The following is a 17,581-nucleotide window of genomic DNA, read 5'->3' on the forward strand; positions in this document are numbered from 1 at the left end:
TTTTTGATTGGTGAATTTTTTTTTAGTTTAAAGCAACGGTTTGAAATTAAATAACATCTCAGTGGTGAATTTGTTTATAGGAGTTGTGTGGATTACTTGTGGATAATTATCATCTGTTCTGACTCTCATTCCGACGGCACCCATTCACTACAAAGGACCCTTTGGTGAGCAAGTGATGTAATGTTAAATTTCTTCAGATCTGTTCTGATGAAGAAACAAACTTACATACATATTTACATATTGGATGGCCTGAGGGTAAGTACATTTTCAGCTAATTTTCATTTTTGGGTGAAATATTTATTTAACAATTAAAGCAAAATGTTCAGCTGATATGTATGCATGACATTTCAGCTGGAATATATGGTGTATGTTTTATGCTCAGAAAAAGAAGAAAGTGCTTTCAACATGATATGTAATAAAATCAGAGAGAGGAAAATAAGTTATTCTTGCAGTACATACATGTCTGCCTCTTTTGTTTCAGCTTATGACTGAATATTTTATTCTATCTGTTTCAGAGTCCACATAACCATAAGCATTAAGCATTTTCACAAGTTTTAATATTCACACAGCTGTAGTGCAAAAAATAACAACAGAAAATAAAGTAATATGATAGAACTTGTACATGAGGGTTGTGTTACTTGTGCATTTTCCATAATTGGTCTGGCCAGTCTTTAAATTTGTGATAAGTGACTAATATATATAGCCTACTGTCTTTCAAACGTTTGAGATCAGATTGATTTTTTTGGTGCTGAAGTCTCCTATGCTCATCATAGCTACATTTATTTGATCAAAAAAATATATATATATATTGTTGAATATTAGACACATTACAATTTTAAATAATAAAAAATCATTTTCTATTTTAATACTTTAAAATATGTATTCAGTAGATTGCTTGACATAAAACTTTTTTCTCTAAGTAAAATATTCATAATTTAGCCACTAGAGGGAGAACAGTACCCATGTAATCTGGGTAAATTATAGAGAAGTTCGTAGATGGGTGGGAGACCGTTATATTGTCTATCCTTTTGTTTGTTAGGTCTACTTGCAACAAGAAGTGTAGATCTGAAAGAAAGTTTACCAGTGGTCAATATGAAAAAAAAAATACGTTTGAGGTGTAGGTAATGAATTAGAACTTGACAAATTAGGCAGATGAAATGAAAAACCAGTGGTCAATATGAAAAAAAAAATACGTTTGAGGTGTAGGTACCATTTTTTCAGAAAAAACATAATTTTAAAAGATAATGTTGTAGACAGAGATATATTTCTGCTGTGGCCAGTAACTCAGAAGTGTGGTCTATCAATACCAGGTGGTATTTTGTAGAAATGTAGAAAGACTTCAGTATAATTTCAATTTGAACATAAGTTGCATATTGTTACTTTCGACCCTGTCGGTTGGGACGAATGTAACACACAGGTGGGTCAAAAGTAACACAACAATATAAGGTAGATTTTTTACTGTTACTCTTATTTTTATTAAGTATACCTGACTATTACCTTGTTAATATGTAACTGCAAACATATTCTGTCCTTTATTTTTTGCAAAAAAATTATTAAATTATATTTTCATATTTTAATTTTCAATTTAAGTTTCATCAAATGTCTCAAAATCCGATTGTACAAACTTGAATTGTTTAAAATATTTTTTATTGGCAATTTTAATTTATTTTTATATAAAAAAATTAAACAATGAACAATATAAAATTTAATTACATTAGCATAATATAAATTCTAAACATAATGTAACAGTAGGCCTATTCATGTTTCCATCCAGTTGTTTTATGCATAAATTCAAAATGTGCATTAAAACATCTGGAAACACTGCAAATTCATAGGTGGAGGTGTAAAAGCTAAGGTATGGCTAAGGTATAAAAACTAAATATAACTAAGGTAAATGCGACGTACTGTAGCAGCTGCCCAGAGGTGATGTTCCTCTATGTCCAGAAACGCCCTCTCATAAACATCTGGATAAAACCAGATCTCTGTCTGTCTTTCTGACTCTCACTCTTGACATATTCTTTTGGTATAATATGGCATAAACATTTTTAATAAATGATGCATGACACAGAAATTCGCAGTATATCATGCACCGGAACAAAAGAAATACTTCTTGTCACTGTAGCGGGACAAAAGTAACAATTGTTACTTTCGTCCCGACAGAAACTGCTGACATTTAAACCTGCTTTACTTTTATACTGAAAAACTCTGAAAATGCAAACTTTAGGATGTGTTAAAGCACTAAATAACCTGTAGATTGATCATTACTGTGACATATGAAACAAGAAAAACAACAGAACTCATTTGAAAAAATTACCGCTTCAATAATTTACTTTTTGTACTCGAAAACAGCTTTACTGACCTAACTGCGGGAAACGATGACGAAATCACGTGATATTTCTCAGCTCCGTCAAGGGTTGCGTGTTGAACATTTTGTCATAGCTTGGAATGCAAATGCAGTAAGAGGCTCTGAAAAAAAAACGCTGTTACTTTCGTCCCACGTTACTTTCGACCCCGCTCCCCCCTACTTCAACCCCTAGGTGTCCAGACTAACTTTTGTATGACATAATTCGTTTAGCTCATAATATGTTCGGGTTACATGATAATAATCCATCACAGCCGTTTTTAACAAATTATATGAAAACCTCCGTCGCTTTATAAGCTTTTCATTGCAGCATTGTTCAATTATCAGTTAGGCTACCATGATTAAAATCCAACATACCTGGGGAAAAAAATGTTTTGTGTAGGTAATCTGTGTTCTTTTATATTTAATCGATAACCGTGTGTTACTGAAATCTAATAGCCCTAGCCTATGTTTTTTTTTTTTTTTTAAACCTGATTATGTCCAATTTGTTTATGTCAGACAGGCTGTTCCATTCTCATATATTCGTTATACATTTGTCTTATGTCAGTTAATAAATAAATAAATAAATACACAGTTTTAATTAGGCTACTGTGATATTTTAAAGGAATTTACGGTTTAGACCTGCGGCAAATGTTCGCGAGTCGGCCCCTCCTTTGCCCCCTCTCTCGGAAATAAACCCAGTTTTGCCACAATTTACTCTATATTTGGTGTTGGTCCGATGTCTGTGGTGGAGTGTTAAGGAAGAGGAGGAGGAGGAAGAGGAGGAGGGCACAGACCGCACAAACCGCTGGTGTACTAGTAGAGAAGAGCGATAAACGCCTGTATCAACTGACTGACAAGTTAACCGAGATGGAGAAAACTCCACCTAAACTCTGCAGTTTATGGATTTATTGTGTAATTGTATTCCTAACTGATGCTGGACTAGGTACGTCCCGTCTTTTCAGTTTCTGTAAACTTGTTTTGTAGCTTGTGTCCTGTTACTTTTTTGTCTTGTTTGATTACGTTTTTATATTTTAGCATATATTTTATGTCTGAGCTCATGTGGTTCAGGACAACGGATGATGTTTTGAATTAATTCTGACTGTCAAATAATTTGCTTCTATCCTTATTTTCGTCTAAACACACTTTTTTGAATTGCCTTTCAATCTTTCCTTAAAACATCAACGTTATTTGCTAGATGCAGTACATGGACCCACATTTTTCCACTATAAAAGACTTTTGATCAGTATTCACTTGGCTTATGCTCTGAGTATCTGATAGATCAGGTCTAATAAAAGCCTGATTTGTGAACTTTATGAACTTTTGTGTTTATGAAAGTATTTGTCTGATGCAAAACATCTGAACAATGCTGATACACACTGATTGTTTAAATCCCCCACAAATGGAATTAATAAATCTGATCACATGTTAATGATTAGACATGCTTTTGTCTCTATAAACCTGCAGGCTACAAAGTAATTGGAACTAGGGATCGAAAATTTGCGTTTTTCTTTCTCTCCCAGGCTCCAACATCTGTACTTCTCGAGGAGCCAGCACATGTCAGCAGTGCCTGGCAGTGCATCCTACCTGTGCCTGGTGCTTTCAAGAGGTGTGGTGATCTACAACGTTTAATGACTGAGCTGGAAAATGTTTACTTTGGATTTTATTACACTATTAAGATTCCTTGATGGAGTCGGGAGCTGTACGATTGAAAGAAAAAAAATCAGACTTTTAATCTTAGAGGTTGTAGTATGTTTGCACAAGTTTAGGTGGTTAATGAGGACATATTTGTATAAGGACATGGGTATAACATAGATATTACAATGTGAAGGTGGTTGCTTCCTATGTCAAAAGACTTCAAAAAAATACTAAATGATGTTTAGTTAAAGTTTTCTTTGAGGTTTCTTTGAAGTTTAGGGGTAGGGTTGGTGTACGGGGATAGAAAATACAGTTTGTACAGCATAAAAACCATTATGACTATAGAGAGTCCCTATTTTCCAGTATTAATATTCAAGTGCTCAGATCATGACTCTGTGAAGATTGACTCATTTGTGGGTCAAGGAGTAGTTTTGTTTTATGATAAAACATAATTTTGCAGTTTTAAGCAATTACAATTACCATCCACATGGTCCACATCATCCACCAGAGTAGTCAGTGACATTAAGCAATTACAATTAAGCAATTACAATTACCATCCACATGGTCCACATCATCCACCAGAGTAGTCAGTGACATTTTAAGCCACAATGAAACTTAAGTAGCGACAGATCTATTCTTCTGTATTGTTACATCTATCCATCGGTTTTTGATTGGATGGAGGCAAATCAGAATGTTAGCTTGCAGGTGATTGTAACAAAGAGATTACGGTTTTTCCATTTTAGAGAAAAAAAATGAGTTATGACATTTCGAAAAAATAAGAGTTCTGAATAAATTACTGTTAATAAGTAGTTAAAATTCAAATTGGGTGTGAATCTAGATTTTTTGTTCTTTTCATACCAACTTAAAGCAAATGTCTGATGGAAACAGTTTGAAATGTTTTCAATGCCAGTACTTAAGCCTCACAATCATTATCTCTTTATTAAGAGGAAACAGGAAAAGGTAGAAAGTTTTGTTTTTCCCTTTACTGCCGTTCTGTAACATTTGATCTCATAAAAGTATGAGTCATGTATTATAGCTTTTTGATATTCAGGAAATAAATAAGGATTATTATTATTATTCTTAGCTGTGACGAAAAATCCAGTAATTGTTTTTTCTGAGTGACGTCTCGATACAAAAAAAATAAAAATAAATACTTACTCAACCATTAGTGAGATTTGGGGTCAGGAATACCTTATTTGTTCGACCAGTGGCGGATGAGGAGAGTGTTTTTTTTAATTCTGTTTTTGTTGCTGCAATCTTTATTTAGTCCACTATGCCAGTATAACTGTCAAATGCTTATCAGGATTTTGGACAAAATGTACCTGGTTCCTCCCGATGTGACCTGAAGAAGAACCTCATAGAGGCAGGATGCAGAAGAGGAGCTCTAGAGTATCCCACCAGCAAAATGCATGTGACAGAGAACAAAGATCTCAGTGACAAGGCCTCAGGATCCACCACCGACGTCACCCAGATCCAACCTCAGAGCATGCAAATCTCTCTGAGACCCGGTGAGTTGATCAACCCATAAACAAGTGACCACATGTTCCTCCATTAGACCAAATAATTACTCTGGCATCCCACAGATGATTCCCAGGTCTTCACATTGAAAGTCCGTCAGGTTGAGGACTACCCTGTGGACTTGTATTATCTGATGGACTTGTCCTACTCCATGAATGACGACCTGTCGCAGCTGCGACGGCTGGGGCGAGGCCTGGCTGAAGAGATGAGTAAAACCACCAGCAATCTACGCATGGGCTTTGGGGCTTTCGTGGATAAACCCGTGTCCCCGTACATGTACATTTCACCTCAAGAAGCCGTGTTAAATCCCTGCTACTCGTGAGTGATGACATGTATTTACACACTGAACGTAAACATTACAGATGATGGGTGTTTATTACAAACTTGTAATTGGGCGGTTGACTTGTTGGCTGACAGAATCTGATATTACATCTTTAGACACTGCTATTATGGCTGAAGTGTCTCCATTTGCTGAGTTACGTACAGAAATAAGTGTTATACTGTAAGCTGTTTTCTAAAGCTTGAATGTTGAGACTCATTTGTGTCAGCAAATGTGAATAACCAATACTGTAACTTTCTGAATTCTCTCACTGTTAATTTTCTTTTCTGATCCTTCTACATCTTAATGCATTATCTTCCATAGGATCCCATACAAATGCCAACCTCAGTTTGGCTACAGACACGTTCTTTCTCTGACAGAGGAGGTCAGCCGCTTTACAGAGGAAGTGAAGAAACAGAAGGTGTCTCGGAACAGGGACGCGCCAGAAGGAGGCTTTGATGCCATTATACAGGCAGCCGTGTGCAAGGTTGAACTCTCTGAACAAGCACAAATAAATACAGAGAACTTTACAATATAAGTAGCTTTTGAATTGGTTATTTTTGGCCCAAAACAAGTTTTCCTATTTGAACACTTTTGTCTTTCTCTCAGGAGAAAATTGGTTGGAGACCAGGTGCATCCCACTTACTGGTTTTCACCACAGATGCGAAGACACACGTGGCACTCGATGGGCGCCTGGCGGGCATTGTACGACCCAATGACGGCCAATGTTATGTGGGCACAGATAACGTCTACAATATGTCTACAACTATGGTATTATGCTGATTTTGTTAATGACTTTTTATTAGGGATGTGACGATGCACTCCGAGCTGGTTGAAAATGGATACAAATATGACAATTCAAATTGGTTGAGATGTTAAGCGAATGCAGATACAAGTGGGAGTGGGAGTTCATTTGAATGTGTCTCTAAGGGGAACTGAATGTCTTTAGAAAAGTAATGCATATTAATGTAGTGTTCACGAGCCCAGCGCTGCTTTGTTTACATCATTAACCAAGGAAACGTTGTATTGCTGCTGTTCCATAAGTGCCACCTGCTGTCAGAGAGTGAATTTGCATTTTCATTCATTTTGTTTCATGCAGATGTTTAATATAGTAAGGTTTCACAAAGCTGTTTTTGTTTCAAATTTTGAAATGATACAATCCAATTTAGATTAAAACTACTCATGCTGCATGTATGCAGCGTCTTTGTTTGGATTTTGATTAAACACATTGGTTGCCTTTTAAATGGATAGAGCACAGGCAAAGCCTTATTTTGTTTAAATGAATTTCTCTTTGTATTGTTTATTTTTGATACGGGGTTTGTTTTGAAATTTAAATTTAGTTTTGTTATTTGACATATTTCAATTTTACAAAGAAATGTGCACCATTTTGTACAAGAAATAATAAAAGGACACCTTTTCATTTATAATTTGTCTTAAATCTAATTTTGTTAAAAAAAATCGTGAGAAAATCGTTTTGTGAAATCAATATCGCGAATCATATCGCATTGTGAGTTGAGTAAATCATTACGTCCCTACATTTTAGTCAATTTTGGGTAAAACATGGGACAAAACATTCACTTTGATAGGGTATTTAGCATTAGACACACTGTACAGCATATGAAAACACTTAAATTAAGTTTATATTACATTTATTTATGCATACTAATAGTTTAAATTTTTCCAGGACTACCCATCCCTGGCATTAATCACAGAGAAAATGTCAGAGAACAATATAAATCTCATCTTTGCTGTGACTAGCCATGTGGAATCCCTCTATAAGGTAAGAAGGGTAATAAATGTTTTCGTAAATCAGTATGGCAGTATGCCTAATATGATTGTTAAGATCACTTTTAAAGATTTATACTTCTTTCGCTCTCTTTATACATTGTAGAACTACAGTGAGCTGATCCCTGGCACTGCTGTGGGCACTCTGTCCGAGGACTCTCATAATGTCATACAGCTGATCCAGGATGCATACGCTGTAATGTCCCTGTTTACATTTACTATAGTTCAATACTTCAGTAAATCAACTTCTTTAAGTTTAAGCAAAATTTTTCTGTTCACCTCTGTCATACATCTCTATTGAAAATGGACAATGGACTATAGAATGATTTAATATAATGATTTTCTGTGATGATCTACATATGCTAATGATAGAGCTGAACTTGTGCTGAACCTGGAGCATTCGTTTAAAAAGCTTTATTCTATTCACATTGTCTGTGGTTACTGATCTATTGTTTTGCTGTTGTGTTTGTGTGTTTGTGTAACAGAAACTGCGTTCTAAGGTTGAGCTGGAGCTCTTGAATGTCCCTGAAGAGCTCAGTCTGACATTTAATGCCACATGTCTCAATGGAGAGGTCATCCCTGGGCTAAGATCCTGCTCTGGCCTCAAAAGAGGAGATACCGTCAGTATCCTCTTCTCTCTTTATCTCTCTCTGTCTGTCCATCTCTCTAATATTCTCCATCCACCTCATTTGGATTTCATGTTGTTACTTTATTCTCACTCTAAAATCCCTGGTATAACTCAACCAAACCACTCATCCCAAAACTCCCCTACGGTCCTTTCACTTCCTTCTTTCAGTCATATACCCACCCTGAGGTCTTGACATATTCCACAAGAGGAGGAGCACAGGAAATGTCATTTCTAATGTGCAATCATCAGCCTTCTTCGATAAATGAGTTGCATGTAATGTTGTGGTTTCATCCCCTTCCTTATAAATGGTTAACTGTAAAAACTTCAGAACACAGTCAGGACAAGTGGGTGTAACTGTGCCATTACTCATTTTGCTGAGTGTGTCTTGGGATCAGACTGGCCTGTTTCCTGTTCTTCCGTGCTGCTCTGACTCACACGACCCAGCCTTCAGTTCAGACTGTCTGTCAGTCCAACACAATCATGTTAGGCAGCCTACACACTAACTGTCAGCAATGAAACAACACTCACATACTGTATGTCATGTACATAATGGTTAACAATCTCCATAAGAAATATAAGACGGAACAAATAGCATTTCATTTTCAATTATTATATTATAATATTATATTATATTATATAAATTTTTCACTTACAAAAATCAAGTCTTCAAGTGGTGAATAACAATAAAATCATTAAATTGCTGTGACAGACTAGTAAAGTACTGATTTGACATTATTAGAAAACATGTTTTCATTAATTGTAATTATAAAATTTTATGTATACATGTTTTTAATATTCAATAATTTGTTGTATTTAAATTTTATTGGATATACACTACCATTCATTGGTTAGTCTTATGCTCATCAAGGCTGCATTTATTTAATCTTAAATACAGTAATATTGTCAAATATTTCATATTTCATAGATACAGTTCAAAATAGTACCTATTTTCTATTTTTAAATATTTATTAAGTTTTATTTAATTCTATGATTTCCCAGCCACATAATCTTTTAGAAATCATTCTAATATGCTGATTTGGTTCTCAATAAATATTTCTATTATTAGCTTAGCAATGTTGAAAACAAATGTTGTACTTATTGCTAATGTTGTTATGGAAACCAAAATAATTTTGGGTCACCTTTGATCAAATTACTATATCCTTGGTGATTAAAAGTATTCATTTTCTTAAAAAATTTAAAATCTGACCCCAAAGCCTATTACGCTCCTACAGTACAACTTTGTAATGTATAATAATTCGAGTTTGTGAAAACCAGTGCTCTATTACAACTCCACACCCCCTCAATCCCATCTTCCCAGGTGTCCTTCAGTGTAGAAGCTCGGGCCAGAGGCTGTCCTAAAAAGAAGCGCAAGACCTTCACCATCAAACCGGTGGGCTTCAAAGACACCTTGCAGATCACAGTCAACTTCGAGTGTGAGTGTAAATGCCAAGCTAAGGCAGAGCCTGACAGTCCCATCTGTCACTATGGCAATGGCACCTACGAGTGTGGGATCTGCCTGTGTAACCCGGGACGATTGGGTCCCAGGTGTGAATGTGCAGAGGGGGACTACAGCCCCACCAAGCAGGATGCCTGCACCGGGCCAGACAAAGTGGTCTGCAGCGGCCGTGGAGACTGTGTGTGTGGCCAATGTGTGTGCCACAATAATGATTTCGGCAAGGTGTGGGGGAAGAGGTGTGAGTGTGACGATTTCAGCTGCCTGCGGTACAAAGGAGAGCTGTGCTCAGGTAAGAAAGGATTTGGGGATGATAGAGAGTGTGATAGAGTTTTATTATTAGACTGTTGGATGTGACAACAAGTGTTTTTGGACACTGTTAAACTAAATGTGTAAATGTATTTGAATCAGATGCAAAATATCCAACCCAGTGGCATATGCAAACAAATGTGGGGGAAGTAATCATTTTTTCCAGGTTTAGGAAATCCAGAACTGAATGGATGTTCTCATATGGGAACAAATTATTCATATGAGTCATTTTTTAGAGAAACAGAAACATACAGTGCAACGTGTAGTCTGATTCCGGAACAAATGATTCTTACAAGTTGGTTCTTTTTAGTAAAACAAAAACATACAGCACTGCCAATGTGGTCTGATTCCTGAATGAATGACTCTTATGAGTCAGATATGTTTTAGTGAATCAAAAACATATACCACAACCAGTATGGTCCAATTCCTGAACAAATGATTATCATGAGTGGATTGGTTTCAGTAAATCAAAACTATACAGTGAAAACAGTGTAGTCTGATTCCTGAACAACTGATTCATACTAGCTGTTTCTTTTATGTGATTCAAAAACATACAGTACAACCACTGTAATCAAATTCCCGAACGAATTATTGTTTTGAACCGTTCTTTTTACAGAATCAGAACCATACAGAGCAACCATTGTCTGATTTCTGAACAAATGATTCTTTTGAGTGTGACCTTTTTAGTGAATCAAAACCATACAGTCCAACCAGTGTAGTCAGATTCAGATGCCACGTGGTTATATCATTTTGTTATATAATGCAAAGACACTTATACATTTTTAAAGAGACCTAGGGGTCCAAATACTTTTCAGGGCCCCTGCATCTCAGCCTTGACAAACTCACAACGAGCAGGATATTTTAGAAAAAAAAAGTGTTTTTTTTCACAGCCTATTATTTTGTACAAAAGTCTTTCTTTATGAGTAAGATTCCTTGTTCCCTGCCTCACATCACCTCAAAGGAATTACCTACAATAACACTAAAACATCTCCTGTGTTAGTTGAGGAACAAGCTTCTCTTATAAATAAACAGGCTCTGTGGGACTTGGCAAGCTAAACAAAGTGTTGACCTATTTGAGACGTGTGTTTGCTCTTTAGACAAGGTGCTGATGTTCTAGTGGGGCGCCTTTGAGTTGGAATGGCTGAAGAGTATATTAAAAAAAAAAAACAATCACTATAGTGCACCTCTTGAAGTTGTGTACCTCTTGGATGGGGGCTGGTTTCTCACTTAAACAAAACCAGATCTCTGTAGTCGTGATTCCAAAAGATTTCAGATTCTGCTGTAACAAACGGAACATTCTTAAGAGAAAACATCTTGTAGATCTACAAGAAGTTTCTTATAGCATACTCCCAGAGGTCCAAGTAATCCAGAAAATACCTTTCTGCGTTTGTCACACACTGGTGATGTCAGTGAACCAAAAATAGCCCAGTGAGGGAGTAAAGTGGTGTTTAGGCTGATGTGAGGAGTTTGTATTGTTTTCTCTGGAAAGAATAATGACACACAATACAATGTTATTTTTTTTAGATTTGGTTAGCCATTCTTCTATTTCCATGTGGTTTTGTTTTTGATTTAGCTGCATCATTGTTGTATCTTCAACCCAAATCACTCATAAACATTGTTTTGCTAAGGAATAAAGCACTGTAATCTCCTAAGCAAACATGCACACTGCCACAAATGTGTTTATAATTATAACTGTAAATCACACATGTAATGGAGCTCAGCGTTCTGCCATTGAACGTCAAGTGAAATATATTACAACTATAATATCAGTTCTGTCACATTCAAGGCAACAGATGTCCATTTTTAGAAATCTCTGTAATTAAAAATGAAAGATGGAGCTGTTTGACAACAGCTGAGTGTGATTGCCAGTGGGGAATTTCATTTGTGAAACATGGAAAGCCTCAGCATAATATTTGGAAATGAGTGTTTTTTCTATGCGTGTATGGAATGTACAGCTCTGTACATGAGGCACTTTTATGGGCTTAGGTTCAAACTGACCTTAAGTTTAAGTAACTGAAGCTTTCTTTCAAGAGTAAAACAAGCAAATAAATGGTCAAAAAAGCTTCTAAATTCTACAATCATGTGGAGTCTGCTCACTCATTCCCATCTTTGTGTTATTTTTCCCTACATGGCTCATTCCAGGTCATGGCACTTGTTCCTGTGGGTTTTGCCAGTGTGATCCAGACTGGAAGGGAGAGAACTGCAACTGTTCTACTCGTACAGACACCTGCATGTCCAGTTTGGGGCTGTTGTGCAGCGGTCGTGGTCAGTGTGTGTGTGGGAGCTGTGAATGCACTCAGCCCGGGGCCTACGGCTCCACCTGCGACAAATGCCCCACCTGCCCTGACGCCTGCACCTTGAAGAAGTAAGCGTAACTCCTATATTAAGCATAAAATAACATGTTCAGAATAGCATGCTACCAAATTCTACTGTACATTTTATATATGCGTAGAAAGCTTAGATGACCTTGTACATTTTCCAAAATGTGCATTTTTCAAATGTTCAAATGTGGCCTTTGATTGCTTGAACAGAGTGATTAATTTGTATTTCTTGACCCATTATTTGGTTTAACTGCCAAAAGCCTTAAATGTGCAAAATAACCATTTGTATTTCTAATTGGATGGCAATAGTTGAATTTAGCATCCAATATGATTTGATCATGCGACCACAATGTAGCATACTACTATTTTGAATGTTTATACTACAGTATTCAGTAAGTAGTATACTTTACCCTAGTAAAAAAGTAATATATTTTAAATACATTTTTCATACGGATCAAATCTACTGACGTATTAACTGACATATCGCTCGATACTTACTGATAATATAATAAATTATAATTCAACTTCATTTGGAGTACTACTTGAACATTTCCTAATATTAAGCCTGAAATGTGTTTTAATATCACTGTTGATTGTATGATTTTTTAAATAATAGCAGTCTTTAAATGCAAGATATTTAAAGTGTTCCTGAAGTATACTTGCAATAGTTCCATTTTAGCACAATCAAATATACTTCAGTATATCTTTAGCTGCACTACTTCCGCACAATAAGAGTGCATTAAGTACAAAATTAGTTGTTCCCACTAATTAACAGACTAATTAATATACCAGTGTAGTATACTAAAGGTACAATTGCAGGGTATTTTTATTAAGGACATAAATATGTAAATGTATTTGTAGTACACTTAGCATGAAATAAATGTATCTCAAATACATTTTAGTATATTCAGTAAGCAGTAAACTATAGTATTCTAATCCAAACATAAAAAGTTTATGTCATTCTCTCTCTCTCTCTCTCTCTTTCTCTAGGGACTGTGTAGAGTGTAAGCACTTTAAGAGAGGGAAACTCTTCGATGATGACACCTGCTCTCGAATCTGCAGAGATGAAATCAGACTGGTGGATGATTTGGGTACCATTATCACATTATCACTTTATTTTATTATTCCATTTTATTTCTACATTATTCTGTAGCCTTCTTTTGTAAGCCTCTGTTACCCTACAGTGTTCCATGATAAGAATGCAGTGAATTGCACCTATAAGGATGAGGACGACTGCGTGCAAAGGTTTCAGTACTATGAGGACAACAGTGGCAAATCCATCTTGTTTCTGGTGAAAGAGCCAGGTAACATTCTTTTAATGCTCTTACGGCTGAAGAAAATCAGTGTGTTTACTTTGCTTCAGATGCTGGTCTCTATCTTTGTACAGCGATTGTTTGAGAAAACTAAAGGGAAGTATATTATTTACAGAATTAGCGTTAATTTGATTTTATTCAGGGTATTTCTTGAGTATAGGAATATAGCAGTTTCTAGGTGTTTGCGTAAGCGTATGGAAGTGTAGGTGTATGTGCAGTGTGTGACGGCTGTAAATTCAGGAGCCCGCAGTGAGAGTCTGCTGCTCTGCTTTAATGGACACACATGTGGAACATGGGCTCTATTAGTGGCACACACATCCCCAGAACCCAGGGAGCACCCCACCTTGTTAAAACACACAGCAATAAACAACATCCAAGCTACTGAAGAACCCGCTGACACAGTGTAATTCCTACTGGGATAGGAATGGTTCAGACAGGAAGCAAAGAGACAGACACAAGACTATATAGAGAAGTGAGCCTATAGCTTTTTTATTTTAATTTTATTATTAATATGATCAAAAGTGACAGTAAGTCATTTATGGCATTTTAAAAGGTTTCTATTTCAGATGAATCCTTTTCTTGTGAACTTTCTATTCATCATAAGTCACATTTTAAAATAGAAGCTGCTTAAAATAGAAGCATCTTTCACCTACATTTCTTTTTCCTGTGTAATAGACTGTCCTAAAGGCCCTGATATCTTGGTGGTGCTCCTGTCAGTAGCTGGTGCCATTTTATTCTTGGGTCTGGCTGCCCTGCTTATCTGGAAACTGCTTATCACCATCCATGATCGGAGGGAATTTGCTAAGTTCGAGGAGGAGCGGGCACGTGCCAAGTGGGAAACGGTTAGTGAAGTGCAAAAATACAGGCTGTATGCATAGTGCATAGTGCATTTCAGACAGAAGCTGACTGATCAAAGACGTCAGGATACATAACCAAATACATTTACACCCCCACACCTCTCTGTTTAATGTAAAAAGCTCAAATCACTGTGTGTAAGTAGCTCGGTGAACTATAGATGTTGGCAGGATGATTTTACTGTTTCAGTGGCATGCTGTTTTTCCCTTCAGAACAAAGAAAAAGACTCTGTACCCCTGGGCAAGTTTTGTTTTAAATTATCCAATGCTAATTAGGCTTTCCCCTTGAGCTCTCAAACCACATGTGAACTCTCTGATCCCCTCCTGCTCAATACTGAGTTCCCTACTTAAACTTTTACAGTATTTTGAAATATGTGTAATTTGACTTTTGTTTAAAGGAATAGTTGACCCAAAAATAAAAAATTGCTGAAAATGTACTCACCCCCAGGCCATCCAAGATGCATTTGTTTTTTAATCAGAACAGATTTGGAGAAATTTTACATTACATCACTTGCTCACCAATGGGTCCTCTGCAGTGAATGGGTGCCGTCAGAATGAGAGTCCAAACAGCTGATAAAAACATCACAATAATCCACAAGCAATCCACACTACTCCAGTCTATCAGTTAATGACTTGTGAAGCAAAAAACAGTTTGTAATAAATCCATTATTAAGATGTTTTAACTTAAACTGTTGCTTCCAGCTAAAATATGAGTCCTCTATCTATAATATTGCCATTTCCCCTGTGAAAAAGTCTTGTCTGAATCAGATCAAGATCAAGCACCATTTACAAGCAAAACAGTCCAAAATAATTTTAAACAAATATGTTGGTGGATTTTGATGTGAGAACAACAGGAAATGGACTGTGTTATTATTGTATTTAGGCCAGAAGCGATGGAAAGTTAAAAACACCTTAATGATGGTTTTGTTACTTAAAAACATGCAACTTTACACAAGATGGTAATTAATGGATTAGTGGACTAGTCGTGTGGATTACTGTGATGGTTTTTATCAGCTGTTTAGACTCTCATTCTGACGGCACCCATTCACTGCAGAGGATCCACTGAGGAGCAAGTAATGTACTGCTAAATTTCTCAAAATCTGTTCTTATGAACAAGCTAAATTTTGTATGGCTTGAGGGTGAGCATATTTTCAATTTTCAATTTTTTTGGTGAATTAATAATTTAAGGAGGGTTGAGGCTAGAAAACCATATTGGTCAAATGTAGACTATGTAAATGCATACTGAATGATAACTAGAATTTTATTCTTATAGGGCCACAACCCCCTCTACAAAGGTGCTACATCAACATTCACAAACATCACATACCGAGGCAAGGACTGACCGCAGAGAGCAGAGGAAGAATTGGACATCGCTAACACACAGTGTTCATATTTTAAAAAAGTTAAAAGTATTAATGTTTTTGTAAAATTGAAATACAATTTGAACACGATCAGGAAGGGTTGTACATATTTTGTTGTTGTACATATGTAAAGTCAAAAATTGCATAATCCCTCATTGGAAGTCTTGCTGTTTGTCACTGGATGAATGTTAATCTTTACATTTGCTTCCTACATGACTGTATTTGTCAGCAGCACCGTGCCTGGAGAGATAGCTTCACACTGTAGTGACACACGTCAAGCCATTTCCTCCCTCTCCATGCTCCCTCACTCTGTGCAGTGGCAGATATGAATGATAAAAAGCCTGAGCAATCTTTGCAACTACTGATGGCCTGTGGTAACACTGAATCCCTCATCATGAGCAAGACATGTTCTTAATATAAGCTGTTGTCTTCGCTGTGGTTATAGCTTTATTAATAGTATGCAACTATAGTGGTAGCTTTATCACACTGGCCTTTAGTGCACCATTTTGGTAGTGTTGACAAATCAAGTGCTGTATAAAAATGTACGAGAGTTGTCTGTTGCCATATTTTTTTGCAAGATGTATGCCAAAAATAGAGACATTTTTATTATTTGTCTGGCAAAATGACCTTAAAAGCCAAAAGTCCTTCTCAGCTCAAGTGCAAAAAAGTAACAGTGCCCTCCAATGGGAAATACAGGAACGTCTGGATTTTGTGTTTTGATGCTGTCAGTCTCAGACACAATTTAGTATGTGTTAATTAAGAAATAACAAAAAAAAAATTGTCAAATTATGTCTTTTAAATATATATATATATATCTAATGCGATATATTTAAGTTAAATATCATTACCTTTCCTTATATTTAGCGATGCCACACACTTCAATCTCAATATCAATAAAACATGATATATGTATCAATGTTTTTTCCATGCTCATTTTAGCAGAGTTAAACTATTAAACTAATTTCATTGTTTGTATTTGGGTCTAGTAGAGGCCTGTTTGTCCATTTCATTCCATATCACTTTTATAGGTGGCTATTAACCTGGTCTAATTTAAATTAATCGGACTAATTGTACATTTAATTTTGTTTCTGTGTGAAGGCATGTAATATTTCTGTGGATCTGATTCTGTTTTATGTCTTGAACTACAGCGCCACCTACTGGACCGATGTTACAACCACAGTTCTAATGATTTTTTCCTTTTTCAGCAAAATACTGATAGGTAGCCGAATTATTATGCGAGTTATTTAAGTTTTACGTGCAGCAAATAATGTATTTTAAGGAATTTACATTTACGGTAGGCCTGGTGTATTTTTAAGGACATTTTCCGAAATCTGACTCTCTCTGGTTAAAGTTATTTAAATGTTTTAAGTTATTATTATATTGCTATGTTTAATATAACAAGCAAAGTGGGAGAGCTGGTAAATCCGAAATAATTTGCCACACCAGATATCAAAAAGTGGGTCACTGCTAATCTTAAATCACAGATAATTATGTCCGTATTGTTCCATTAGGCATGATAAATGTAGTCAATTAGATCATTAAATTAATACAAAGTGTCCTACTTTAGCTTTATTTAAAGTTTCAGCCGTAAATAAATATATTTATGTAATTTTTAAATAACATTTCAGCTCTAAATAAATAAAAAAAATATATTTTTAACCAACTTTTCATATTTTAACTAACGGTAAGCCCTAAATAAATACATAAAAAGTAAAATATTTGTTACGTTATTTTAGTACTG

The 17,581-nt window shown here is 35.9% G+C and overlaps 1 protein-coding gene across 1 annotated transcript; it reads left to right on the forward strand.

Moving 5' to 3' along the window:
- Window positions 1–3,117: 3,117 nt before the first annotated feature.
- On the forward strand, window positions 3,118–16,815 carry itgb3b (integrin beta 3b). The gene is made up of 15 exons (XM_019113673.2): window positions 3,118–3,287; window positions 3,865–3,950; window positions 5,283–5,487; window positions 5,563–5,815; window positions 6,141–6,303; window positions 6,426–6,587; window positions 7,501–7,596; window positions 7,708–7,797; window positions 8,087–8,221; window positions 9,548–9,974; window positions 12,134–12,356; window positions 13,303–13,403; window positions 13,497–13,616; window positions 14,301–14,467; window positions 15,753–16,815. Exons 1-15 carry the CDS (start codon window positions 3,212–3,214, stop codon window positions 15,819–15,821), a joined length of 2,373 nt encoding a protein of 790 aa, XP_018969218.2. The 5' UTR covers window positions 3,118–3,211; the 3' UTR covers window positions 15,822–16,815.
- Window positions 16,816–17,581: the final 766 nt, after the last annotated feature.

The sequence above is a fragment of the Cyprinus carpio genome, chromosome B12, assembly GCF_018340385.1.
Source record: "Cyprinus carpio isolate SPL01 chromosome B12, ASM1834038v1, whole genome shotgun sequence".
Lineage (NCBI taxonomy): Eukaryota > Metazoa > Chordata > Actinopteri > Cypriniformes > Cyprinidae > Cyprinus > Cyprinus carpio.

What these genes read in the sequence shown, in the direction of transcription:
- itgb3b (XM_019113673.2), top strand. Translation starts at nt 3,212, where the DNA reads ATGGAGAAAACTCCACCTAAACTCTGCAGTTTATGGATTTATTGTGTA. An exon ending in GACGCCTGCACCTTGAAGAA is followed by an intron (nt 12,357 to 13,302) that starts GTAAGCGTAACT and finishes CTCTTTCTCTAG; the next exon opens with GGACTGTGTAGAGTGTAAGC. An exon ending in CACGTGCCAAGTGGGAAACG is followed by an intron (nt 14,468 to 15,752) that starts GTTAGTGAAGTG and finishes TTATTCTTATAG; the next exon opens with GGCCACAACCCCCTCTACAA.